Source organism: Ornithorhynchus anatinus, chromosome 15, assembly GCF_004115215.2.
Source record: "Ornithorhynchus anatinus isolate Pmale09 chromosome 15, mOrnAna1.pri.v4, whole genome shotgun sequence".
NCBI lineage: Eukaryota > Metazoa > Chordata > Mammalia > Monotremata > Ornithorhynchidae > Ornithorhynchus > Ornithorhynchus anatinus.
The window spans coordinates 9202771-9228492 of NC_041742.1; the positions used below are offsets into that span (position 1 = coordinate 9202771).

The following is a 25722-nucleotide window of genomic DNA, read 5'->3' on the forward strand; positions in this document are numbered from 1 at the left end:
TGCTTGTATAGGTGTGGTAGGAAAGGGGCAGATTCTACACATTGAAGATGGACAGGATTTGGTGGCAGATGGACTATGCAAGTTGAATGAGAGATGAGTGGAGGATGATGCCAAGGTTAGGGGCTTGTGAGACAGGAAGGATGGAGGTGTTACCTGCAGTGACAGGAAAGCCAAGGAAAGGAGAGAGTTTGGGTGGGAAGCCCATGGGTTCTGTTTTGGACATGTAAAGTGTGAGGTGCCAGATGGACATTCAAATAGAGATGTCCTGAAAGCAGGAGGAATTGTGAGACTTACAGAGAAGGCTGGAGATGTAGATTTGGTAAAAATACGCATAGAGGTGGTAGTTGAAGTCATCGAAGCAAATGAGTTCTCCAAGGGAGAGGGTGCAGAAGGGAGAATAGAAGGGGACCCAGAACTGAACCTTGAGGGACTCCCACAGTTAGGGGGTGGGAGGCAGTGGAGGAGTCAGCCAGAAAGACTGAGAAAGAACAGTCAGAGCGATAGGAGAAGAACCAGGAGAGGACAATGTCAGTAAAGCCGAGGTTGGATAATGTTTCCAGAAGAAAAGTGTGGTCTGTAATGTTGAAGGCAGACAAGAGTTCGAAGAGGACTAGGATGAAGTAGGGTTGTTGGATGGTTGGATTTGGCAAGAGATAGTTCACTGGTGACCTTTGAGAGGGTGGTTTCCATAGAGTGGAGGATGAGGAAGCCAGATTGCAGGGGATCAAGATGAGAATCAGAGGAGAGGAAATAGAGGTAGCTGGTATAAACAACTCACTCAAAGAGTTTGGAGAGGAAAGGTAGAAGGGAGATGGGGCGATAATAGGAGGAAGCCATGTTGGTTTTTTTCAGGATTGAGGATGGTTGAAAGCAGTGCAGAAGGAGACATTGGATAGAAAGCAATTGAAGATGATAACAATAATGGTATTAGTTATGTGCTTACTTTGTGCCAGACAGTATTCTAAGTGCTGGGGTTGATACAGGATAATCAGGTTGGACACAGTCCCTGTCCCACATAGGGCTCACAGTCTTAATCCCCATATTACAGATGGAAGAATGGAGGCAAATGGAGGCAACAAACAAGAGGCAGAGCTGGGATTAGAACCCAGGTCCTTCTGATTCCCAGACCCATAATCAAGGTGGGAAGAAGAGAGGGGGGAAGGTTCAGAAAAATTGAGTTGGGGTGTAGGGGGAGGATACAGGCTATAAGATGAGGCAGGAGATCTCTTGAAGACACTTCTGGAGGGATGAGAGAGTTGAAGAGGTGACAGGAGGAAGATGAGGCTGGAGAGGTGTAGGGGAGATTTTAGGGAGATCATCCCTGATGGTTTTAATTACACTGATAAAATAGGCGGCAAGATCGTTAGGGGAAAGAAACGGGAGGTGGAGAGACAGGTGGTTAAAAGTCAAAAGTCTGAAGCAGCTGGCATGGGCAATGGGCAGGGGATTCAATAAGTATTTCTGCTGAAAAGAGAGGAGGGCAGAGTTCTAGCACGTGAGGGTGAGTTTCCCCGGGCGATTGAATTTCCACCAGCAGCGCTCTGCAGTTCATGGCAAAGAATAGAGGAATCTCACTGAGGAGATGATCCAGGGCTGTGAGTTGGTTGTGCAATTATTGTGATTATTATTAGTAGTAATTGTAGTAGCAGTGATAGTATGGTTCTGTGATGTGGCAGCCAAAAGTCAGAAGGACTTGGGTTCTAATCCCCGCTCCGCCACTTGGCTGCTGTGTGACCTTGGGGAAGTCACTAACCCTTCTGTGTCTCAGTTATCTCATCTGCAAAGTGAGGATTAAGACTGTGAGCCCCAGGTGGGGCATGAACTGTGTCCAACTTATTAACTTATATTTACCCCAGCAGTTAGTGCAGTGGCTGGAACATAGTAAGGGCTTAATAAACTCCACTAAAAAAAAGAAACAAAATAAAGGACTTTAAGAAATCTGGAAGTCTATTGCTGCCCCCTCATGGTGTGATTCTGCAAAGCAGTGAAAAAGGGATTTTATGGTCTTTTCTTAATAATAATAATAATAATAATAACTGTGGTATTTGTTAAGTGCTTACTATGTGCCAGGCACTGACCTAAGCGCTGAGATAAATACAAGCTAATCTGGTTGGACACAGTCCCTGTCCCATGTGGGGCTCACAGTCTTAATCCCCTTTTTCCAGATGAGGTCACTGAGGCATAGAGAAGTGAAGTGACTGGCCCAAGGTTACACAGCAGGCAAGTGGCAGAGTCGGGATCAGAAGTCAGGTTCTTCTGACTCCCAGGCTCGGGTTCTATCCATTAGGCCATTGCTGATGGTGATGGAATCTCAGGTGGATATCAGTGGATCAGGTTTAGTTCTACCACACACCAGGAAGGCTTTAGGAGCAATAACCTGTGTGATGAAAATGATTATAGTGATGGTAGTTTGAACGGTTCCATCTGCACACTTTCAACCTTTGCTCTTGGGAAGCAGCACGGCATAGCAGAAAGAGCGAGGAGACCCAGGTCTAATCCTGGTTCTCCCACTTACTTGCTATATTGCCTTGGAAAATGGGGACCCAATATCTGTTTTCTCTCCTCTTAGACTGTGAGTTCCATGTGAGACAGGGACTGTGTCTGACCCAAGTGCTTGGCACAGAGTAAGTGCTTAACAAAGACCACCATAATTATTATTCATCTTTACCAGTCACTGCCTTCTCTCTGTGAAAGTGTGTCTGATCACAGTCATCAACTGAGGGTCAGAATCCCTTACTGTTCCTTAAAGGACCTGAGTCTCCCCCCAAAAAGAGCAAAGCACACGAAAACTGATTCAAATGGGTGAGAATTCCCTGGAGGGTCTGGAGACAATAAGAGAGAGAAGTCCTGGGGTTAAATGAGAAGTAGCATGGCCTAGTGGAAAGAACATGGGCCTGGGAGACATAAGACCTGGATTTCAATCCCAGGTCAGACACTTGTTTGCTCTGTGACTTTGGGCAAGTCACCTGACTTCTCCATACCTCAGTTATCTCATCCGTAAAATAAGGATCAAGACTATGAACCCCATGTGGTTCATGGACTACTTTCAAACTGATTAGCTTGTATCTACTCCGTTTTGTACAGTGCCTGGCTCATAGTAAGTGCTTAACAAATATCATAACAAATTGGGCTCTCCCCTGAGCATTCTCTCTTGTTCCCCTCCGAATGCCACCAAAAACAGGTATCTGAGCTTCTATGAATTCTCTAGACTGTAAGCTCACTGTGGGCAGGGAACATATCTATCAACTCTGATGTATCATACCTTTGGTCCTCCCATGCCAATCTACTCATTGTACTTCGATCTCCTATATCACACCGCTGATCCCTCTGCCTCTGAACTCGAACACCCTCCCTCTTCATATCTGACAGACGATCACTCTCCCCACTTCAAAGCCATATTAAAAGCACATCTCCCTGACTAAGCCTTCATTTCCTCTCTCCAACTCCCTTTTTTATTCACCCCTCACTCAGACCCACAGCACTTATGCATGTATTCATAATTGATTTATATTAATGCCTACATCTCCTCCTAGACTAAGCTGGTCGTGGGCAGGAATTGTGTCTACCAACTCTGCTATATTACACTCCTCCTAGTGCTTAGAACAGTGCTCTGCATACAGTAAGTCCTCAGTAAATGCAATCGATAAATATGATTGATTGATTCCCTGATGTCAGCTCTGCAGAGAACCCAGCTTGCTAGATGCCATCATCAAAAGTCAAAAGGTCAAGCCTGATGCACACGCTCAACAGAAAAGTTGTGACATAACCACAAATAGAGCAACCATCTGGGTAAGATGGATGGTATTGGTCAGATCCAGATGGAGCAACAACATCTATGAATCCTCAGTGCAAGGCGACAGGCTACAGGTTGGGAACTTGTATTTTTCTTTGTGAAAACAAACTGTGTGGCAGAGATGATTGTTTTTGATGAAGGTATCATCCTGCACATTTCTATCGCTTTGTGTTAGGAATTTAGAGCTTTCTTTTTTCCTGATCGATGCCACTGTTGAGAATTGAAAGACCACAGAAAAAAAGGAAGCAGAGAAGAAAAACAAGGGAAGAGGAGAGATGAGAGATTTGGACCTTTGAAACTTCTAGATCTGCTTTGTCCTCTTGAAACCCAAGCCAGCTGTGCTTTTGGTTAATAAGCCAGACAGGTAACGGGACAAGACAATGTTTCTGCCTCTGGCTCTGCTTCTTCTTGACTTGTCAGGTGAGTAGACCTGTAGACTTGTCAGGTGGGTCTTCAGCCCACCGGAGACAGATCTGAGGGGGATGAGGAGAGGAGGTGGAAGCAATCATTTTTTTGAGCTCTTACTGAGAAAGAACACTGTACTAAGTGCTAGAGAGAGTACAATACAGCAGAGTTGGTAGACATATTCCCTGCCCACACCGAGCTTACACTCTAGAAGGGGGATGCATACATTAAATATCAATAAATTATGGATACGTGCATAAAGGCCGTGGGCTGAGTGAGGGGTGAATAAAAAAGGGAGTGAGAGAAGAGGAAATGAGGGCTTTTATATGAGGGGAAAGCCTCTTGGAGATGTGGTTTTAATATGGCTTTGAAAGAGGGGAGAATGATCGTCTGTGGGCTATGAAGAGGGAGGGTGTTCCAGGGCAGAGGTAGGATGTAGGCAAGGGATCGGTGGTGTGATATAGGAGATTGAAGTACAGTGAGTAGGATGGCATTAGAGGAGCAAAGTGTGCGGGCTGGATTGTAGTAGGAAGTCAGTGAGATAAATTAGGAGGGCATAAGGTGTGTGAGTGCTTTAAAGCCCATCATAAGCACTTATGGTAAGCGCATATCTGTAATTTATTTATAATAAATTCTGCTTCCCCCCCTAGACTGTGAGCTCATTGTGGGTAGGGAACATGTCTACCAACTCTTTGATATTGTACTCTCCTGAGCGCTTAGTATAGTCCTCTGCACACAGTAAGTGCTCAATAAATTGACTGATTGGTAAGGAGTTTCTGTTTGATGTGGAGGTAGGAGCTGTGCTATAGGGGGGAAAGCAGGGGAGAATTCCGTAGGGATTATGCTCCCTCTAATTTGCTTGCTCGTTGTGAGCAGGGAACATGTCAGCCAACTCTTGTACTTTCCCAAGTGCTTAGTATAGTACCCTGCACCTAGAAAGCACTTAATAAATAGTACTTACTGATTGAGGCTGACACGGAGATGAGACAGTCCAGTTCTGACATTCACTTCTGGGAAAAATCTGCCTGAATATTCTGAGGATTTACTCCTGAGGAGAGTATGGGAATTTTACACTGCAAGTGCTGTGTCCTGGGCTCTAAAACGACGTTTTCCTGGCTCCTCCCTCCCTCTGGGATCCAGGACAAGGTCTTTAGGGGCTATTTGTGCAGAGGATACACCTGCTCAGGTCCCAGAACCCCCAGAGTTGGGGGAGATGAGAACCTGAGGTTGTGTTTTTCAGGCTGTTTTCCGAGCAGAGACTCCACGGAGATGAAGGGCATCATGGGAAAATCCCTAAGAGTGCAATGCCAATATAAGAAGGAATACAGGACATGTGGGAAATACTGGTGCAAAGGACCCAGTAGGTTAGACTGTCCCACCATCGTTGAAACCAAAGGGTCAGAGGAAGAGGTGAAGAATGGCCGGGTGTCCATCAGAGACAATCGCTTGAACCGCAGATTCACAGTGACCGTGGAGAACCTGACGGCAGAGGATGCCGGCTCTTACGCCTGTGGGATTGTCAAGAACTTTGACTTAGATCTCCTCTTGTGGTTTACAGTGTCTATCTCCCAAGGTGAGGGTCCTCTGCTCAGGACCTCAGGGATTTGGATTCTGAAGCTCTTCTTCATCTTCTTCTCCCTTGTCTCACTGGTGCTTCCTGGCAAGGGTGAATGTGTGCGTGAGTGTGTGCGCATGCTTGTGTGTTGTCTGGATCCTCCTATCCTCGCTCCAGGTTCAAGGGAAATCTCAGCCAGGAATGGGTGAGATGGGAATGTGGCAACAGAATAGATGGATGACTGAATTTCTGGGGACCGGTCAGAAGATCTAGCCTGAGCTGGGGGTGGGGGGAGTTAGGGGCCTCTCCAGAGTAGAATAGACCCCTGGGCATTTCGTCTTCTGTGCAGCCAAGGGCCCGGAGGGTGTCCATGGCCTCTCCATCTTGCACCAGGACCCTTCTGAAGCCCCCAGAGGCATCCTTCCAGCACAGAGAGGCACCGTCCCTCCCTCTCCTTTTTCCCAGAGGGCCCTGCTTCAGGAGATAGAATCTGCTCCCACAATCTGCCAAACTATGGCATGGCATACAAGATAGAGCAGGGGCCTGGGAGTCAGAAAGTCATGGGTTCTAATCCCAGCTCTGCCACTCATCTGTTGTGTGGCCATGAGTAAGAATAAGGCACTTCACTTCTCTGTGCCTCAGTTCCCTCATCTGGAAAATGAGGATTGAAACTGCGAGCCCCAGGGGGAACAGAGACTGTGTTCCACCCGATTTGCTGGTATCCTCCCCAGCCCTTAGTACAGTGCCTGGCACATAATAAGTGCTTAACAAATACCACAATTTTTTTTAAAGGGCCAGGGCCCCCCACCCTTGTACTGAGCCCTCTGCCTGCCTCATGCCACCCACATTTGGAGGGAGAAGCCCCCAGTGTCCATCATGTGCTTTAGATGGAGTGGAAGGAACCATGTCTGGTCCCTAAAAAAGCAAGTGGACTGGATGGGGAGAAGCCAGTCAGGATGATAATAATAAAAATAATAAGTATGTTATTGGTTAAGCACTAACTATATGCCAGCCACCATTTTAAGCACTGGGGAAGTTACAGGATAATCGGGTTGGACTCGGTCCCTGTCCCACCTGGGGCTCACAGTCTTAATCCCCATTTTACAGATGAGGGATCTGAGGTCCAGAGAAGGTAAGTGACTTACCTGAGGCACACAGTAGACAAGGATCAGCTCAAGGTGCCAGGAGGTGGGTTCCAGACTCCACTTTCCTGCAGCGCCCACCTCCCCGCCATCTTCCAGCAACCACCTCCACCAATCGGAGAAGGTTTTCCTTCTCCTTCCCTCTGGGGGAAGAAGTGTATGAGGGGCTGAGGACTCACCTGAGGGCTGGTTGTGTCCCAGAGTCTTGTGCGTGGTGTCCATGTGAAATTGATGCCCCGTTCCTTCCAGTGGTCCTGGTTTTGTCCCTGGGAGACTTTGGTCTCCAGAGTCATCTGGCCTGCCCTTTTGGTGTAAACCAAGTCAGATGGGGAGGGTGATATGAGAGGTCTCAGATTAGCGCTTTGAAGTCAAGGCTGTAGAGTTACTGGGGAATGGGGGAAGTGCCAAATCTGATTTTGAATTTTAGAGAATGAGTCGACCACAGCCAAATCTCCGTCAACGTCAACGCTGATGACAAGATCTCCTGGAAGGGGCAGTGCGGAGCCTGTCTCCATGTCTCACCCCTCTGGGTAAGGAGAATTCAAACCAAAAATAACTTTAGAAGCAGCATGGCTTAGTGGATAGAGCATGGGCCTGGGAGTCAGAAAGACCTGGGTTCTAATCCCGGCTCCACCATGAGTCTGCTGTTTGACCTTGGGCCTCAGTTCCCTCATTTGTAAAATGGGGATTAAGAGTATGAGTTGTAATAGCATTAGTAGTTGTAGTATTATTATTATTACTCCTAATAACAATAATGGTACTTTTTAAGTACTTATTCTTGTCAAACACTTGTTCTAAGCACTGGCGTACATATAATACAATCAAATCAGACACAGTCCTTGTTCCACATGGCGCTCATAGCCTAAGGAGGAGGGAGAATGGGCACTGAAACTCCATTTTACGGATGAGGGAACTGAGGCACAGACAACTGAAATGACATGTCCAAGATCATGCATCAGGCAAGTGGTAGAGCTGGGATTAGAACTCAAAGGTCTGGTCAGTAGAGAGTCAGGGTGGGGTCCACATCGATGCCAAGGGCTACTCCAGCACCAGCCCCGGGTCTCAACTAGGCACCAGCCCTGAGCTGAGGAACCAATCTATTTTCTGAGCACTTATTGTGTGCAGAGCACCAGACTAAATGTTTGGGAGAGGGAAGCATGGTAGAGTTTGTAGGCACCATTCCTGCCCACAGGAAGCTTACAAACTGGAGCAATCAAGAATGTAAGTGGGGTGTAGAGGATGAAGAGGGCTGATAGAGGGAAAGTCTAAATCAGAGGGAAAGGGGATTGAATCACCATTTTATAGATGAGGAAACTGAGTCACAGAGAAGTGAAGTGACTTGTCCAAGGTCACCCAGCAGACAAATGGCTGAGCCAGGATTAGAACCCAGGTCCTCTGACTCCCAGGTCTGTGCTCTTTCCACTAGTACAGAAGTCACTGGGAAGGAATTTCTGTTTAATGTGAAGGTAAGCTCGTTGTGGGGAGGGAATATCTGTTTATTGTTCTATTGTACAGTCCCACATGCTTAGTGCAGTGCTTTGCACACAGTAAGCACTCAATAAATACTATTGAATGATTGAATGACTAGAATTACCCTATTTATTTTATTAATGAAATGTACATGGCCTTGATTCTATTTAGTTGCCATTGTTTTTACGAGATGTTCTTCCCCTTGACTCTATTTATTGCCATTATTCTTGTCTGCCTGTCTCCCCCGATTAGACTGTAAGCCCGTCAAACGGCAGGGACTGTCTCTATCTGTTGCCGACTTGTTCATTCCAAGCGCTTAGTACAGTGCTCTGCACATAGTAAGCGCTCAATAAATACTATTGAATGAATGAATGAATAGAAGGATAAAGAGAATGAACAGCACTGGCTCCATAGGCTTTTCTTTTCCTTCCAGATCTGGTTTCCAAAAACCTGAAATCTTGCTGCCCCTCGTATTGACAGTGCTATCACTGTTGTTGGTTGGGGTCTCTCTTCTGAGCTGGAGAGTGGTGTTGAGAAGGAAGAAGGGTGAGTGGCAGGTTTCTGGGGCCTAAATGAGTCCATAATAATAATAATAATAACTGTGGTATTTGTTAAAAGCTTACTACATGCCAGGCATTGTACTAAGCACCGGGGTAGATGCAAGATAATCAGCTTGGACACAGGCCCTGGCCCACATCCGCATTTTCCATTTGAGGTAACTGAGTCCCAGAGAAGTGAAGTAATAATAATGATAATGGTATTTGTAAAGTGCTCACTATGTGCCAAGCACTGTTCTAAGGGCTGGGGTAGATACAAGGTAATCAGATTGACCCACGGGGGGCTCACAGTCCTAATCCCCATTTTCCAGATGAGGGAACTGAGGCCCAGAGAAGTGAAGCGTCTTGTCCGAGGTCAACCAGCGACAAGTGCAGGAGCCGGAATTAGACTCCGGGGCCTTCCGACTCCCAGACCCGTGTCCTATCCACTAGGCCACACCGCTTCTCGTGGTCCCGGGACAGAATGCCCTATTGGAGGCCTCTCTCTGGTGTAGGTGAATGTGACGACAATAGGGGCAGGAGAGAGAGAGGCCCAAACCCCAGTATATTTCTGGACTTGTAGTACCAGAACGAGAACCCTGGAGGAAGAGCAATGCTCCCCTCAGGCGTATTTCCAACCCCAAATCTGGAAGTCAGGGCTCTTTCATAGTCATACCGGTTCCCTTCCCCATGGTGGATGCATACAAAGTCTTCAGGGATAGGAAGAAGGGCCCTGGGCAGTTTCCCCAAGTGCCCCAATGGGAATTACCTCCCTCCAGCTCTCATCATTCCCTCTCTCCTGTTGAGTCTCTGTGTGAGAGTTGATAAACCTGGCCCCGCATGGGTCAACAACAGCGATGATCATGGTCTGAGGTTTCTAGTTCCCCATTTTTCTGTGTCATTGTTAGGTGATGGGAAACGAAAGGCGCTTCTAGGACACAATCAGGTAAGGAAGATGTCCTTCCTGGGAAAGAAAGTAGCTGAGAATGGGGTTAGAGGAAGACTCGGGCGGCAAAATAATAATGATAATGATGATAGTAATGAAAATGGTGTTTGTTAAGCTCTTACTATGTGTCAAGCACTGTTCTAAGCGCTGAGGTAGATATAAGTTAAGCGAGTTGGACACAGCCCCTATTTTCTGGTCTGGAAGAAGCTACTCCACATCTGACAGATGATCACTGTCCCCGACTTCTAAACATGATTAAAAGTACATCTCCTCCAAAAGGCCTTCCCTTCCTAAGCCCTCATTTCCTCTTCTCCCACTCCCTTGCGAGTCCCTGGGGCTGAGAGTCCAAATTGGAAAGAGGGGGGTTTAATCACCATTTTATACATGAGAAAACTGAGGCACAGAGAAGTGACTTAACCAAAGTCACCCTGCAGACAGGTGGAGGAGGCAGGATTAGAACCCAGGTCCTCTGACTCCCAGGCCTGTGCTGTTTCCACTAGTTCAAAGCCTGCCTTTACCCTGGGCTCAAGCTGCTGAGCATCTAAGACAGTGGAGGGAGAAGAAATAGGGGCAAAGGGGAGATCTCAGTCTGACAGGAGAAAGAGAATCTCCCTCCAATGACCACTCAAACCTGGGCAGTCAATCAGTATTTATTGAGCACTAACTCTATGCAGAGCACTATACTAAGCACTTGGGAGAATACAATATAACAATAAATAGACATATTGCCCACCTACAACTAGCTTGCATTCTAGAGGGGAGCTATCAACTGATGATATTTATTGAGCACCCACTGTGTGCAGAACACTGTACTGAGCGCTTGGGAGAGCACAATATAACAGAGTAGCAAGGGAGTGACAACCAGCTCTGAGCAGCCAACCACAGACTGTTCTGGCTACAGGTTCCAGAGAGGACGGTGGATGATCTTTGTTACGAAAATCTGGAGTTGCAGTCAAAAGCCCGAATAATGAAATCACCTGGCAGTGACACAGCGGTATGTCCTGGAGAATGTCTCTCATTGCGTTCGCTCTAATGCTTCATTTTCAACTGTTCGGTTCGTGTTTCCCCCTTCTCAAGAACCTCCGGGGGTTGGCCATCCACCTCAGCATCGAACAGAAACACCTTACCATTGGCTTCATAACACATAATCACCTTGCTCCCACCTTGCTGATTTCCTACTACCACGCAGCCTGCACACTTCACTCCTCTAATGCCAATCTACTCACTGAACCTCAATCTCGTCTATCTCATCACTGACTTCTCACCCACGTCCTGCCTCTGGCCTGGAACGTCATCTCTCCTCATAACCGACAATCACTCTCCCCACCTTAAAACCCTGTTAAAAGCACATCTCTTCCAAAAGAACTTCCCTAAGTCCTCATTTTCTCTTCTTGTACATGGTTGCCTTTGAATTTGGATTTGCACCCTTTGTTCACTCCTCCCTCAGCCCCACAGCACTTATGTACATATCCATAATTTATTTATATTTGTGCTTGTCTATCAGGGGAGACAGACACAAAAATAAATTACTGGTCAGGGAAGCACCACCAAAAAGTGTTCTTCAGTGTAAGGATCCACTGATAGTGACCACTGATTTATTTTTATATTTCTGGATGTGAAGCTGTTAATTAGCAAATCCCCAAAACACACGGAACCAAAGCAGAATGCTTTGTTGAATTACAGTCTGCTTTGCCCACGTCATAGATACAACTTCTTCTTCTTGGAACAAAACCTCAAACCAACAAACCTAAACACACGTAGACTTTCATTACACTGGGCTTCCCCTTGCTCAGCTGCTCCCAGAAGTTCCCAGCACATCAGGCCTCAGAGAACAGAGATTTTTTTAATGACATTAGATGCTTACAGTGTGCCAGGCACTGTACTAAACGCTGGGGTACACATAAGCTTACCAGGATAGATACAGTCCAAGTCCCACATGGGGCTCACAGTCTTAATCCTCCTTTTACAAACGAGGGAACTGAGGTACAGAGAAGTTAAGTGACTTGCTCAAGGTCGAACAGAACACGGGTGGCAGAATAATCCCTTTCTTGGGGAAGACCAAATCTCGGGCCCCACGTTGTGGAGTCTTCCTGTTAAACAAAGCAGAAAGTGACTTCTAAATTCCTCTGGTGGCCCCACAGTGAATCTCTGACCCCTCTGCTGATTTCACCTGCAGGCATCCAGCAAGGAAGATGATAACTACGTCACATTGTCTCTTTCCCATTTGAACCCAGCCACCACCTCTAGCAACTTGTCGCGTTGGATCTCCAAGCAGGAACATACTGAGGAAACAGACTATATTCAGATAAAGAAGACTTAGACTGCAACCTCTCGTACCTGTCTCACACATTCTACTCCAGCTTCAGTTCCTGAGTTCATCTTTCTTCTCTTCACGCTTCCAGCAGAAGAGTTCTCTCTGGGGGCTGGTATCATCCTGTGTAAAAACGGACATGGTTTGGTCCTGCCTTCGGAGAACTTTTATCCTAATCAATCAATAAATGATACTTATTAAGCATCACTCTTCAGAGAAATCAGTGAATCAGTAATACTTACTGGGCATTTAGGAAGAGCGCTGTACTAAGCAGTTGGGAGAGTAAAACAGAATGGGTAGGCATGATCTCTGCCCATGAGGAGCTTATAGTCTTGAGGGGGAGTCAGATAGTAATATAAATTATGGATATGTACTTAAGTGCTCTGAGGATAGGTAGGTGTGTAGGTGATTCAGAAGGGAGATAGATTAGGGGGAAAGGCAGGCTTAGTCGGGGGAGGCTTCTTGGAAGGGCTGTGGTTTTAAGAAGCCTTTGAAGATCAGAAGAGCGGTGGTCTGGTGTCTGTGGAGGGAGAGGGAGTTCCAGGCCAGAGGCAGGACGTGGACGAGGGGTCGGCTGTGGGCTACTAGTTGGCCTTAGAAGAATGGATTGTGTGGGTTAGATTGTAGTAGGAAATCAGCAAGGTAAGGTAGGAAGGAAATCGCTAATTAAGTACAAAAAGGGGTTTCTGTTTTTGCAGAGGTGGATCGACAACCACTGGAGGTTCTTGAGGAGTGGGGAGACATGGGCTGAACTTTTTTTAGACAAATCATCCCAGCAGCAGAGTGAATAAGGAACACTGGGCTAGTCCCATAAAAATAGAAGAGACAGTCCCTGCCTTCAAGAAGTTTACAATCGAATTGGGGGAAACAGAAAGATATTCACGTAGTACAAGTATTTTTAGCGGAAGGAAGAATAAAGTTAAGCTGTAGATCACAGGAGTAGTGCAGAATCAGAAAGAAAATATAAGTGCAAGTAGATGGAAGTCGACATAAACAGAAATTGCTAAGGGTAAGAGTAAGAACACATTTGTGGATGTTGAATTGATAGGATCTGGGAAGACCAAGATTAATTGGGAAAGGCCTCCTGGATAGATGAGTTTTCAGAAGGGCCTTCATATTATTTTAGTCATTCATTCAATCGTATTTATTGAGTGCTTACTGTATGCAGAGCACTGTACTAAGCATGCGGGAGAGTACAATACAACAATAAACAGACATTAGCTGCCCAAAATGAGTTTACAGCCTCATATTAATGTCTAGACTATAAACTCGTTATGGCAGGGAATGTGTCTGCTAATTCTGTTGCTTTGTCCTCTCAAGTGCTTAGTACAGGGGTCTGCACATAGTAAATGCTCAATAAACACCACTGAATGATTAATTGAGGGTTTTTGAAGAAGGGGAGAGCAGTGATCTGGAAAAATTAGAAGGGGAGGGAGTCCAAGGTGGTCCAAGTACAGTGTGTGCTGAGCACTGTATTAAGTGCTTGGGAAAGTACAATACAACAATAAATGTGACTTTATGGAAAGCGTTGGGCCATTCGCTAGTTAGATACACACCTATCTCGTACCCAGTTGAGAGCAAGGTCAAGTAAGAAGGCTAACTGGGGAGGAACAAAGATGGCAAGCTGGGCAATGGGTGGAGAGAACTGAGAAGAAAGAGGGACCGAACTGGTGGAGATCCTTGAAGCCAAAATTCAGGGATTTTTGTTTTAATATAAATGGCTAAATATTGGGGATTTTGAGGAGTGGAAGAGGCATGTGCTGAGCAACATTTTAGAAAGATAATCCAGGGATTATTTAGACATATGGGCTGTTTCCAACTTGCTCAGTTTGTACCTACACCAGTGTTTACTACAGTGCCTGGCCCATGGAAAGTGCTTAACAGATAACATGAATGAAAAATTGTCAGGGTAACTTTTCAACAACTCTGAGAGTGATTAAGTTTGGGAGGAATTCCAGGCAAGGGAAGAAAAGATCGCTTGGCATCTAGAGTTTCTTCTATTCTTGTTCCAGTGTTCAGAAGATGCTTTTAATCCTATTAAATGCTACCAACTTTGTAATACTGTACTCTCCCAAGTGCTTATTACAGTGCTCTGCCCACGGTAAATACTCAATAACTACCCTTGATGAAGTAATCTGGTTTCCCAGTTCTTGACCTCCCTCTGTTTTTAAAATACCTAAATATTTAGAATTGAGGATTTAAAAGAAGCCATACCTGCAGGAACTGTTTTTCCACTGGAGTGGGATATATATATATAAAATCCACTTTGAGGGAAGGTGAGAGAAACCAATTTAAGGTTCTGAGAGATGACAGCAAAAAGCTCATACAGAATATCAAGAGGCCACTTGGTGTCAGTTTTTATTCTGAGTCTATTGATCACTGTGCATTTTAGCGAGTGGATCACTCTGGGCCTTCACAAGAACAGGGTTGATCTATTCTTGGGCCAGGCAGAAGTTAGTCCTGGGTGGTTAGAGTCCCTGCTGCTTGCCGCTTTCCATGCTGTCCTGTGGAGAACATCTGGAGAGATGCCCGGTTTGGGTGATCCGGCCCCAGCCCTCCCCACCCTCCTTGGAAGCAGGTTGTCAGATGATGCAGGCTCTGCTCATTGAGCGTCCAGAACCTCGGGCCCTGTGGGTGGATGTTGGGATGAAAAGCAAGAGTTCCTCAGTGGTGATGGGCACCTGCTGCCCTCTGCCTCCTCTGCAATCTCTTCATCCAGATGACCATTGAGACCAAGCTCAGGAAGATGGGCAGCTTCAAGCTGGTGAGGAAGATCAGGACCACAAAGACGTTGCTGAGAGATGACCTGTGTGGAAAAGTTCTGGAGATAAGGATTGACATCCCCTCAGCCAGTCTGTCCATTCATTCAATTACATTTATTGAGCGGTAACTGTGTGCAAAACATTGTAATAAGCATTTGGGAGAGTACAATACAACAACAGATACATTACTTGCCCATAATGAGCTCACAGTCTAGAATTCTGAAAGTACAGTGAGCACTCAAATTATTAATATTATTTCATATTAAACATTTACTAATGCCAAGTGATGTACTAAGTCCTGGGGTGGATTTCTTTTTATAAGGTATTTGCTAAGCATTTGCTATATGCCAGGCACTGTTCTAAGCACTGGGGTAAGTACAAGAAATTCAGGTTGGACACAGTCCATGTCCCTTATGGGGCTCAGAGTCTTACTTCTCATTTTACAGATGAGATATGTGAGAAATGGGGAAGTTTAATGACTTACCCAAGGATACAAGCTATTCTGGTTGTCCAGAGTCCCTGTCCCTTGTAGGACACAGTCTAAGTAGGAGGGAGTAGGATTTAATTCCCATTTTTCAGGTGAGGAAATTGAGGCACAAAGAAGTGAAGTTAGTCGGCCAAGATCTCGCAGCAGAAAAGAGGCAGTCCTGGGATTAGAACCCAGGTCCTCTGACCCTGAGGCCCATGCTCTTTCCATAAGGTTTGGCTCTTTAGGGCCTGGGAAGATTTCATTGGAAGGGTGTGGCCTGCCCTTCCCCATCATCATCAACATCACCCCCTCCCTCAGTTGAGAGTCCTGGAATCACTCCACAAACCAGTTTAATATGACTTCTGGGGTCTTCCAACTATCAGGGGTTGATTTCTCAGAATCCATCAGTGGTAATCTTGAAGGTCAAAACCCCCAAGAAGACAAGGAATCAGCTATGCCTCAGGGATGAATTCCTCTTTTTAAAGTAGGAAAGCGGCAAGCGGGCTGCTGAAGAAAATACAGTTGTGCTTTAACATCAGAAGAGATTGTAATCTATATACACACACCCCCAATCGAGCCCTCTGTGGAAAAGGGAGACAGAAGGAGATAGCAAAAATGGTAGTTTGAAAACTCTATGGATCCACTATCAGAACGATTGCAGATGGAGGTGGGACACTCTGGGAGAGATGTGTCCCGAGAGTTGCTATGGGTCAGAGACGATTGGACAGCCTAAGACAAGACATTGCAAACCCACTCTGACGCGTGCTTTTTCTGTTATTGATGAGCTAAAGAATTATGGCTCGGGGGCTGAATTTTATATTTGGAGGCTCAGAGGTGACTGAAGAGGGAGAGATCCAGTGGCTATGATGACCAATAGTGGGGCGGATGGACTGGATCTCTGCCTCGGGAAGAAGAAGAGGAGAGTGACATTCCAGCTCCTTGATGGATCATTTTTCACCGAGGATAGTGAGTGTGTGTGTGTTGGGTGGCAGGGGATGGGAGTCCTCTCAACTGCAAGCTCATTATGGACAGGGAACATGACCACTAATTCTGTTGTATTGTATTCTCACAGTCACTTAGTACAGTGTTCTGCATGGGCAGCGAACGTATCTGCTAATTCTGTTATATTGTCCTCTCCTAAGTGCTTAGAACAGTGCTCTGCTTATATTAAATGCTCATTTAACTTCTCTGTGCCTCAGTTATCTCATCTGTAAAATAGGGATTAACTGTGAGCCTCACGTGGGACAACCTGATTACCCTGTATCGCCCCCAGCGCTTAGAACAGTGCTCTGCACATAGTAAGCGCTTAACAGATACCAACATTATTAGTAATAAATACCTCTATCACTTGATTGATTCTACACAGTAAGTGCTCAGTAGATACTATTGATTGAGCATTTAAGTACCTATCTGTAATTTATTGATTTATTTGCTTATGTTAATATTTCTTTCCCATCTAGATTGTGAGTTTATTGTGGGCAGGGAATGTGTCTGTTTATTGTTATATTGTACTTTCCCAAGTGCTTAGTACAGTGCTTTGCACACAGTAAAACTCAATAAATATGAATGAGTGATTAAATAATAATAATTATGGCATTTTTATTTTAAGAGTCTCCCCCCTCCTCAGAAAAATTCGGTAGTTGCCCATCCACCTCGGCATCAAACAAAAACTCCTCACCATTGGCTTCAAAGCACTCAATCACCTTGCCCCCTCCTATTTCACTTCATTTCTCTCCTTCTACACCCCATCCTGCACACTTCACTTCTCTAGCACTAACCTTCTCAAAGTGCCTCCATCTCACCTGTCTTGCTGCCGACTCCTAGCCCACGTCCTGCCTCGGGTTTGGAAGGCCCTTCCTCCTCTTAATCTGACAGACAACTACTCTCCCCAGCTTCAAAGCCTTAATGATGGCACATCTCCTCCAAGAGGCCTTCCCAGACTTAACCCCACTTTTCCTCATCTCCCACTCCCTTCTGCGTCGCCCTGACTTGCTCCCTTTGCTCTTCCCCTTTTCCAGCCCCATGGCACTTATGGACACATCCAAAATTTTATTTATTTGTATTGATGTCTGTCTCCCTGCCTCTAGCTCTCTGTGGGTTGGGAATGTCACTATTTACTACTGTACTGTACTCTCCCAAGAACTTAGTAACAGCGTTGTGCACACAGTAAATGCTCAACAAATACCATTGAATGAATAAATGAAGGAATGAGACTAAGGAACTCGCCTTACCTTCTAGGAGAGTTTTTGTCTTTAGGCAAATTACCGTCCAGTAACCCTTGTGTAGTGTTTGTTATTTCAGCAGTCCATGTTGCTGCCTTGCTTGTTTTCACCACCGTTTCTAAACACACAAATTGCACCACAACGTGAGTCACTCTTCCGCCTGACCCACTCTTCTCAGCCTTCCAGCCCACTGCCAGCTCTACGTTTCAGGGGGCTTGGGGTCTCTTCCAGAGCAGGGTGTCTATGAAGTCTGGCAGCTAAGACTTCTGCCCTGGGCAGTGGGGATGGAGGAGGATGGGCCATGGTGAATTAGAGGAAGAAGAGGGATATGCATTGGGATGGGCAGGGCCTGGTGGGATGCTAAGTGTTTGCGACTCCACCTTTTCCAACAGAGCTTGAAAGATCCCTTTTCTGCTATCTACTCAGGGTTTGGGGGTACATGGGGAGAGGGGAGTTCACCAGCCTTGCTTTTACCTCTAAGCACTCATCTATGCAATTCATGAAACAGTGTGGCTTAGTGGAAAGAGCATGAGCTTGGGAGTCAGAGGACGTGGGTTCAAATCCCGGCTCCGCTGCTTGTCTGCTGTGTGGCTTTGGGCAAGTCAACCTTACTTCCCTCTTCAAAACCTTACTTAAAAATCACCCCCTCCAAGAGGCGTTCCCAGACTGAGCTCCTCTTCCCCCTCTACTCCCTCTGCCATCCCCCCTTTACCTCTCCGCAGCTAAAGCCTCATTTTCCCCTTTTCCCTCTGCTCCTCCACCTCTCCCTTCCCATCCCCACAGCACCGTACTCGTCCGCTCAACTGTATATATTTTCGTTACCCTATTTATTTTGTTAATGAATTGTACATCACCTTGATTCTATTTAGTTGCCATCGGTTTTTACGAGATGTTCTTCCCCTTGACGCTGTTTATTGACATTGTTCTTGTCTGTCCGTCTCCCCCGATTAGACTGTAAGCCCGTCAAACGGCAGGGACCGTCTCTATCTGTTGCCGACTTGTTCATCCCAAGCGCTTAGTACAGTGCTCTGCACATAGTAAGCGCTCAATAAATACTATTGAATGAATGAATGAAAGTCACAACTTCTCTGTGCCTCAGTTACCTCATCTGTAAAATGGGGATTAAGACTTTGAGCCCCAAGTGGAACAACCTGACAACTTTTTATCTACCTCAGCGCTCAGAACAGTGCTCGGCACACAGTAAGCACTTTAAAAATACTGTATCATTCAATCGTGTTTATTGAACGCTTACTGTGTACAGAGCACTGAACTAAGTGCTTGGGAGAGTACAATGCAACTGAGTTGGTATAGCACTTTCTTTGTCCTCTATGAGCTTACGGCCTCGAGGAAGCTAATTTCTAAGTGTTCATAAGGTGGTCAGTCCAAAAATTAGCCTCCTCAGCTGCATTAATACCAGAGTGGGAAGATGGGTGAGGTCCATATATAGATTTTTAACGTATTAGTGTAGGCTTCTCAGTTCTCAAACTCCATAGATTCTCCCATCCCCTCACCCCACTCTCTTGTTCATAGCTGGTTAGTCCTGGTTAGAGAAAAGTCTTGGCTCTGAAAATCTCAACACATCCATTTTAGAATATCACTACTACTAATAAAAATAATAACAATCATCAGTTGTGGGGGTCTCAATCTCTTTCTATGTATCAAGCACTGTATTGTACAGGGGAAGATATAAAAGAATTATATGTGTGTATGGGGCTCACAGTCTAAATGCACAGCCTCATATTCTCACACACACGTACACACACACACATTAAACAATCAGTCACATTTATTGAGTGGTAACTTTGTGCAGAGTACTGTACTAAGCACTTGGGAGATTTCAGTATAACAGACTGATAGATGTGTTCTCTGCCCACAATGAGTTTACAGTCTAAAGGGGGATAGAGATATTACTATAAATGAATAAATCATGGATATTTTCTTTAAGTGTTGTGGGGCTGAGGGAGGGGTGAATGAAAGATGCAAATTCAAGTGTAAGAGCAATACAAAAAGGAGTGGGAGAAGAGGAAATGAGGGCTTAGTCGGGGGAGGCTTCTTGGAGGAGACATGTTTTTTACATGGCTTTGTCGGACATGAAGAGGGAGGATGTTTCAGGTCAGAAGCAGGACATGGGTGAGTTGCCACTGGTGTGACAGATGAGACTGAGGAACAGTGAGTAAGTTGGCATTAGAGGAAAGTATGTTGGCTGGGTCGTAGTAGGAGAGCAGCGAGGTAAACTAGGATCGAGTGCTTTAAGGCTTTGTCTAAATCCATGTATTCACTCACGCACACACACATACATACACATAATTATTGGGTACGCACAAACATTTGTAAACATCCACACATTTTCCCAGGCATGAGCACAGTCAAGAGTATCAACAAATAACCTCCTACACACGTATTCATAGTCCCACTCTCTCCTGCACCCAAATAGGCACAGTGAGAATAAGCCAGGGGCTTGAGCACTGAACTATTCCTTGTAGAGGTTGGATAGGGCAAACAGTACACATTCAAGACCCCTGGCGCCAGGAATAAAGGACTCTCACCTTGGGAGATAGACACTGTAAACCACAACAGGGGTTCAAAACTAAAGGGTTCATCAATCCCACAGGCATAAGAGGCAGCATCGTCTGCTGACAGGTTCTCCATGGTCACTGAGAATATGAGATTCTGGTGATTGTCTCTGATGGCCACTCGGCCCTTCTTCACCTCTCCCTCTGACCCGTTGGTTTCAAGCAGGGTGATACAGAATACCAGACTGGATCCTTTGCACCAGGATTTGCCATGCGTCCTGTGTTTCTCTTCATACGGGCACTGCATGCTCAGGGATCCTCCCATGATGCCCTTCACCTCCGTGAAGTCTCTCACCAGAAAACAGCCTGGAAAACACAATCCCGTGTCCCCATCTCCTCTCTCTCTGATGGGGGAGGGAGGTTCTGGTTCCTTCAGTTTACCGGGCCCAAAGGAATGGGGCCCCCATTGGACTCTGTACACTGGGGGAGCCAGCCGAATTGTGGAAACTGTCATCAGGTAGAAGGACAGGGTGGACATCCAACAGGATGAAACCTGGACCTGGGCATCAGGAACTCTGAGGGCGATAATGGGAGTGACCCACAGAGGAACTCAACCCATTGAGGAACCAAAGAAAGCAATGAAATGCTAGTAACAGTTCCTGTCTTGCACAGGGACAGGAACTAAATCTAAATGTGAGGGAGATTTGATCTGCGTTTTACATATGAGGAAACTCAGGCACAGAAGAATTACATGACTTGTCCAAGGTCACAGAGCAGTTAAATGACTTGCCTCGTCCACATACACACCACCACTTCCCTCCCTTCTGCAGCTTCTATCCCTGGGACATTCAAACCAACACCAGAAACCCAGAATCTTGCAACATTTTAAGCATAATCCTGAACTCTTTGTCATTTCCACAGGGTGAAGCAAGTACACTGAAGCATGCTTGTTTTCTCTCTGGGCCACGATGCCCCCAAATCGATCTTTACCATCTTCTTCCCACACGTGCTCCTCTCCACCCCCACTTCTTTGCCCAGTTCTGTTTCCCTTTTCTGCCTCTCTGCCTGTTGTCCTTTGGTTGTTTCAAATGTTTACTCCTAGAACCCAATTCCTCTCTCTCTCTTTCTCACCATCAGATTCTTCCGCTATAGTGCCCACCTCACACCCACTTAACGGATCCTCTCTCCACTGCCCAAATCCACCCCCTCAGCCTTCCTTGGTCCTACCCAGGTCCATTCTGCTCCTCATTTCTCACCTGTGGTCTTCAATGACCCTGGCTTTATTTAAGTGGAAACCCCCCTCTCCACTGGGTGGATTCCCCAACCTCTTCCAGTTCCTCCTCAGTGCCCGCTCTTCCCCCAAGTCTTTCCTAGTTCCAAGATTACAGGCATCAGACATTCTCCTTTTTCCTTTTGTGGACAAGGTCTGATCCGGGTGGCTTCATCTGGAGGCTCCAACAGGTCCCCTGGACCGCTGGACCAGTTTGGCTCTGAACTTTTTCTTTTATATTATTTAGTATTTATGTCATTTTCTCTTTCCTATCTGCCACCAATCCCTTCTCTACCTTGTTTTTAGACCTGGAGCCCCTGGAAGGCCAGGAGCTCTGTTTAAGTTTCACTTGCGTATCCCTATCCAGTGCTTCATCTGCACCTGTTACTATTACTGCTGGTACTAGAATGGGTAGAACATAGGCCTGGGAGTCAGAAGGATATGGGTTTGAATCTTGGCCACGTCACAAGTGGCTTCGTTTCTCTGTGCCTCAGTTCCCTCATCTGTAAAATGGGAACTAAGACTGTGAGCCTCGTGTGGCACCTGGATTGTGTCCAACATGATTTGCTTGTATCTACCCCAGGGATTAGTACAGTGACTGGCACATAGCACTTAAATTCCTTAAATACCACAGTTATTAGTGACTAGTACTGCTATTATTACTAATATTAATACTATTACTATTATTGCTACCACAACCATTACCACTATTTTCGGGATCCCAGCCCGACTGTCAAGCTTTGAGAAGAGTTCATTCCCATCCCTCAGCAAACGTTCCTCGAGGGAATCTTCAAGTCATTCAGATGGATTTCCTAGAATCAGGGATCATCATCCAGTTTCTCTGGACTCCTTAGAAGAATCCCCAGTGATTTCCCCATTATTTCTCTTCCCCCATGACCTATTTCCTCTACTCTTCCTTCTCCCCCACCCTCAGATTAGCCTTCCTCGGGCCGGAGACCCAAACGCACTTACAGGGTAGCAAGAGAAAAAGCAGAGTCCAAGGTAGATGCATTGTCCTGTCTTCTAATCTTGTTCTTCTGACAGCAAAAATGAAGTGTGGTGGGTCCCTGGGAATAGGCTAGTTTGCTCTGGAGAATTGAAATTTTAATCCTTTCACTTCCCTTTATGATCTTTCTCCTCATTTACTTCCGGTGTTTGCTTTCTGACTGTTGGAGGGGAGAAGTGGGTGATGAGAGAAATCTGAAATTAGACAAAACCCAGCAATCTAAGACACGTGTCACAACCCTTCTTTTCACAGAGAAACACCAGAAAAGAACAAATCCCAGCCTTCAAGAATTGTACTTCTGCTGTTCTGGGGTCTGGCTACTTTCTGGATCTCTGTCTCATCTATCTTATCTTAATCTCATTTATTTCACTCTCCCCACCTTCGAAACCTTACTGAAAGCACAACTCCTTCACAAGAGGTCTTCCCCTACTAGGCCCTCATTTCCTATTCTCCCACTCCCTTCTGCATTGCCTTATTTGTCCCCTTTATTCACCCCTCCTTCAGCCTCACAGCACTTATCTATAATTTATTTATTTATATTAATGTCTGTCTTCCCCTCTATACTGTGAGCTCACTGTGAGTCAGAAACCCGTCTACTAACTCTGTTCTAGTCTCCCAAGTGCTTAGTACAGTGCTCAGCACACAGTAAGCACTCAATAAATATGAATGACAGATTAATTCCTGGACCTGATTGATGACTCTTCCTAGGATTCTGCTGGAGCTGCTCTGCAAAATCTGGGGTTGAGAGCTCCCTGGTTTGTTTCTGTGGCCAAAAGGCCTTTCCTCTGTAGGCGTCTGAAGCGTGGGCATCTCAGAGTATGAAGCCTGGGCATCAGGAGCTCTGCCCTCTGCTGCTGCAGCAGTTCTGTGTGGGGGTGCAATGTGGTGGGGGGTGTGGGTAGGGGTGTGGGGAGCACACTGGATTTCAGGGAGTTGGGCTGTGCTCCTCCCGCGGAAATGTCAGCCACTAAGATAGACCATCCTGCCCCTTTGTGCCCAGACCTAATGCGAGTGACTCACAGCAAATCCAACCCATTGGAGGAGCCAAAGCCAAACACAAAATACTAGTGACACCGTTCCTATCCCACTTGGGGCTCACAATCTAAGCACGAGGAAGATTGGATCCCCATTTTACAGATGAGGAAACTCAGGCTTAGAGAAGTTAGATGACTTGCCAAAAGTCGCACAGTCGTTAAATGACTTGCCTCTTCCATATACACCTTCCTTATTGTCCCCTCTGCAGCTCCTGTTCCTTGGAAATTCATCAGGGACTGTGTCTGTTTATTGCTGTATTTTCTCTCCCAAGCGCTTAACACAGTGCTCTGCCCACAATAAGCACTCAGTAAAAGTGACTGAATGAATTAATTCAAACTCACACCAGAGACCCGAGAATACCGTTATGTTTTAAGTACAATCCTTTGCCCTTTGTCATTTCAGCAGACAGAAGCAAGTTCCCTGAAGTGTGCTTGTTTTCTCCCTGGGCCACCATGCCCCCCCAAATTGATCTTTACCACCTTCTTCTGCCCCTAGTCAAGCCCACTCCTTTATCCAGTTCTGTTTCCCTTTCCAGACTGTCTGGGGGTGCCAAGCACCACTGGAGGACAGTACAGAGAGGAGATAGGAGAGGGAGAGAGCAGGAAGGGGGATTAGTGAACTGTGCCATCACCTCTCAACCCCCTGCGCCTCTCATACTACTCCAGCATTTCCTGGACTGACCTTCCTCCTTCTGTCCAGCCTCTGAGTTTCTGGGAATCTGAGTATCTGGTAAGTAGCTGGGTTTCAGGGCGTTGAAGGAGGAAGGAAAGAAGTGTGCTGGACACTGACCCCAGAAAGGTGCCCCTCTTCCCTTGAAGAATCTGAGGCATCCTGGGAGAAAGGGCTCCAACTGTGGACCCAGCCAGATGGAGGCACCAGAATGGGAAGCACTGTGGCCATGTGGGAAAAAGCCCAGACCTAAGAGTCAGAGGACTTAGAATCTAATTCCAACTCCAACGCTATCTGGCTGTGTGGCCCTGCGGCAGTCACTTATTTACATCTCAGATTCCTCACCTATAAAATGGGGTTTGAATCCCTGTTCTTCTTCCCTCTTAGCCTATGAGCCCCATGTGGGACAAGGACTGTGTCCAATCTACCTTTCATTCATATTTATTGAGTGCTTACTGAGGGTAAAGCACTGTATTATGCACTTGGGAGTGAACAATAAAATAACAGACACATTCCCTGCTCACAACAAACTTACCTTTTCTCTATCCTAGTGCTTAGTATGTTGGTCAGCCCAGAGTTGAACAAATACCATAATCAGTATTTTCAGAGAGAGTATATTCACGGTAGCTTCCTTCTTACTCCGTCCCCTAAATAGACCGGCTACCAGAAGAGGATGAGCTTTGCTAAGACTGTCAGTTTCTCATTCTTCTTCCTCCAAGCAAAGAAACTCCTTCTCCTTCTACTTAGCCCTATGTGGGTCAGGGACTACATCCTCCTTGAATATCTTGAATCTCCCTCAGTGCTCAGCACAATGCCTAACATACAGTAAGTTCTTAACAAATACAATAATAATAATTAGGCTTCCGACCTGTAGAGATCAGGGTAAGCAAAAGCTTGGGAGAATAACGGGACGAGCCAGATGGTGACCCTTGTTAAGTCCAAAAGAAATCAAGTGGCATCAACATGGTACAGGAACTTTTGTTGGTTTTTTTTTTTTAAATGACACTATTTAATACAGATCTCTATGGGTGAGGACAAACAGAATCTGAGACCCTAAAACCATGCTCAACCTCATCACTGAGAGCTGGAGGAGTGGGGGACTGTGGGAGGCAGCTATTTATAGTCTGTGGTGGGAGCTGTGCTCCTTCACACCAACAACTGAATCCAATTAAGTGAACTCCCATTTTCTTAATTGAGGACAGAGTAGTGGTTGAAATTGAAGATGGGGAAGGGTGCAGCTGAAGCATGATTAGAAAAACAAGGAAGATTAATGCAAAATGAAGACTGAAACCAAAATGGAGTAAGACTGGTTAAGAGTGGTTTTCTTACCCTGCTTGCATGTAATGTTTTCTACAAAATTGCCCAGGGCTGAGCAGGGTGGGCATTTTGCTGGATAGACTGAGACATTGGAAAGGTTGTATCTGTCTAAATGAAGAATCCCCCCAGTATAGGACCAGAGAAATCAATCTATTTTTTTAATTTTATGGTCTTTGTTAAGCTCTCACTATGTGCCAGGCACTGTACTAAGAGCTGGGGTAGATACAAACTTATCAGGTAGGACACAGTGCCTGTCCTAAATGGTGATCCCAGTCTTCATTCTCATTTTACAGATGAGGTA

At 45.9% G+C, this 25722-nt stretch overlaps 2 protein-coding genes across 8 annotated transcripts; one reads left to right on the forward strand and one right to left on the reverse strand.

Annotated features, from left to right (window-relative positions):
- The first annotated feature begins 3612 nt into the window (after window positions 1-3612).
- LOC100079851 (CMRF35-like molecule 8) lies at window positions 3613-12369 on the forward strand. Of its 4 annotated transcripts, XM_039914240.1 has the most exons (8): window positions 3613-3867; window positions 3969-4213; window positions 5439-5771; window positions 7323-7425; window positions 8799-8911; window positions 9810-9847; window positions 10749-10841; window positions 12024-12369. In XM_039914240.1, the coding sequence occupies exons 2-8, from the start codon at window positions 4174-4176 to the stop codon at window positions 12165-12167; spliced, it is 864 nt and encodes a 287-aa protein (XP_039770174.1). In that variant the 5' UTR covers window positions 3613-3867; window positions 3969-4173; the 3' UTR covers window positions 12168-12369. The 4 variants fall into 4 exon arrangements, with proteins under 4 accessions (XP_039770174.1, XP_028935859.1, XP_007664684.2 ...); XM_029080026.2 differs by lacking the exon at window positions 3613-3867 and having other exon boundaries at window positions 3877-4213; XM_007666494.3 differs by lacking the exons at window positions 3613-3867; window positions 3969-4213 and having other exon boundaries at window positions 4992-5771.
- Window positions 12370-14491: 2122 nt separating this feature from the next.
- Window positions 14492-25504, reverse strand: LOC100079824 (CMRF35-like molecule 5). Of its 4 annotated transcripts, none has more exons than XM_029080035.2 (5): window positions 24973-25504; window positions 22367-22594; window positions 20158-20490; window positions 17621-17729; window positions 14492-14979 (listed from the first exon to the last, which is right to left on the reverse strand). In XM_029080035.2, the coding sequence occupies exons 2-5, from the start codon at window positions 22404-22406 to the stop codon at window positions 14823-14825; spliced, it is 639 nt and encodes a 212-aa protein (XP_028935868.1). In that variant the 5' UTR covers window positions 22407-22594; window positions 24973-25504; the 3' UTR covers window positions 14492-14822. The 4 variants fall into 4 exon arrangements, with proteins under 4 accessions (XP_028935868.1, XP_028935866.1, XP_028935865.1 ...); XM_029080033.2 differs by having other exon boundaries at window positions 22367-22560; window positions 24640-25504; XM_029080032.2 differs by having other exon boundaries at window positions 24640-25504.
- Between the last annotated feature and the right edge of the window lie 218 nt (window positions 25505-25722).

What these genes read in the sequence shown, in the direction of transcription:
- LOC100079851 (XM_007666494.3), top strand. Translation starts at nt 5,258, where the DNA reads ATGGGAATTTTACACTGCAAGTGCTGTGTCCTGGGCTCTAAAACGACG. An exon ending in TACAGTGTCTATCTCCCAAG is followed by an intron (nt 5,772 to 7,322) that starts GTGAGGGTCCTC and finishes TTTGAATTTTAG; the next exon opens with AGAATGAGTCGACCACAGCC. An exon ending in CGCTTCTAGGACACAATCAG is followed by an intron (nt 9,848 to 10,748) that starts GTAAGGAAGATG and finishes TTCTGGCTACAG; the next exon opens with GTTCCAGAGAGGACGGTGGA.
- LOC100079824 (XM_029080035.2), bottom strand. Translation starts at nt 22,406, where the DNA reads ATGCATCTACCTTGGACTCTGCTTTTTCTCTTGCTACCCT. An exon ending in GCTTTTTCTCTTGCTACCCT is followed by an intron (nt 20,491 to 22,366) that starts GTAAGTGCGTTT and finishes TGTGTTTTCCAG; the next exon opens with GCTGTTTTCTGGTGAGAGAC. An exon ending in TACAGTGTCTATCTCCCAAG is followed by an intron (nt 17,730 to 20,157) that starts GTGAGAGTCCTT and finishes TTGTGTGTTTAG; the next exon opens with AAACGGTGGTGAAAACAAGC.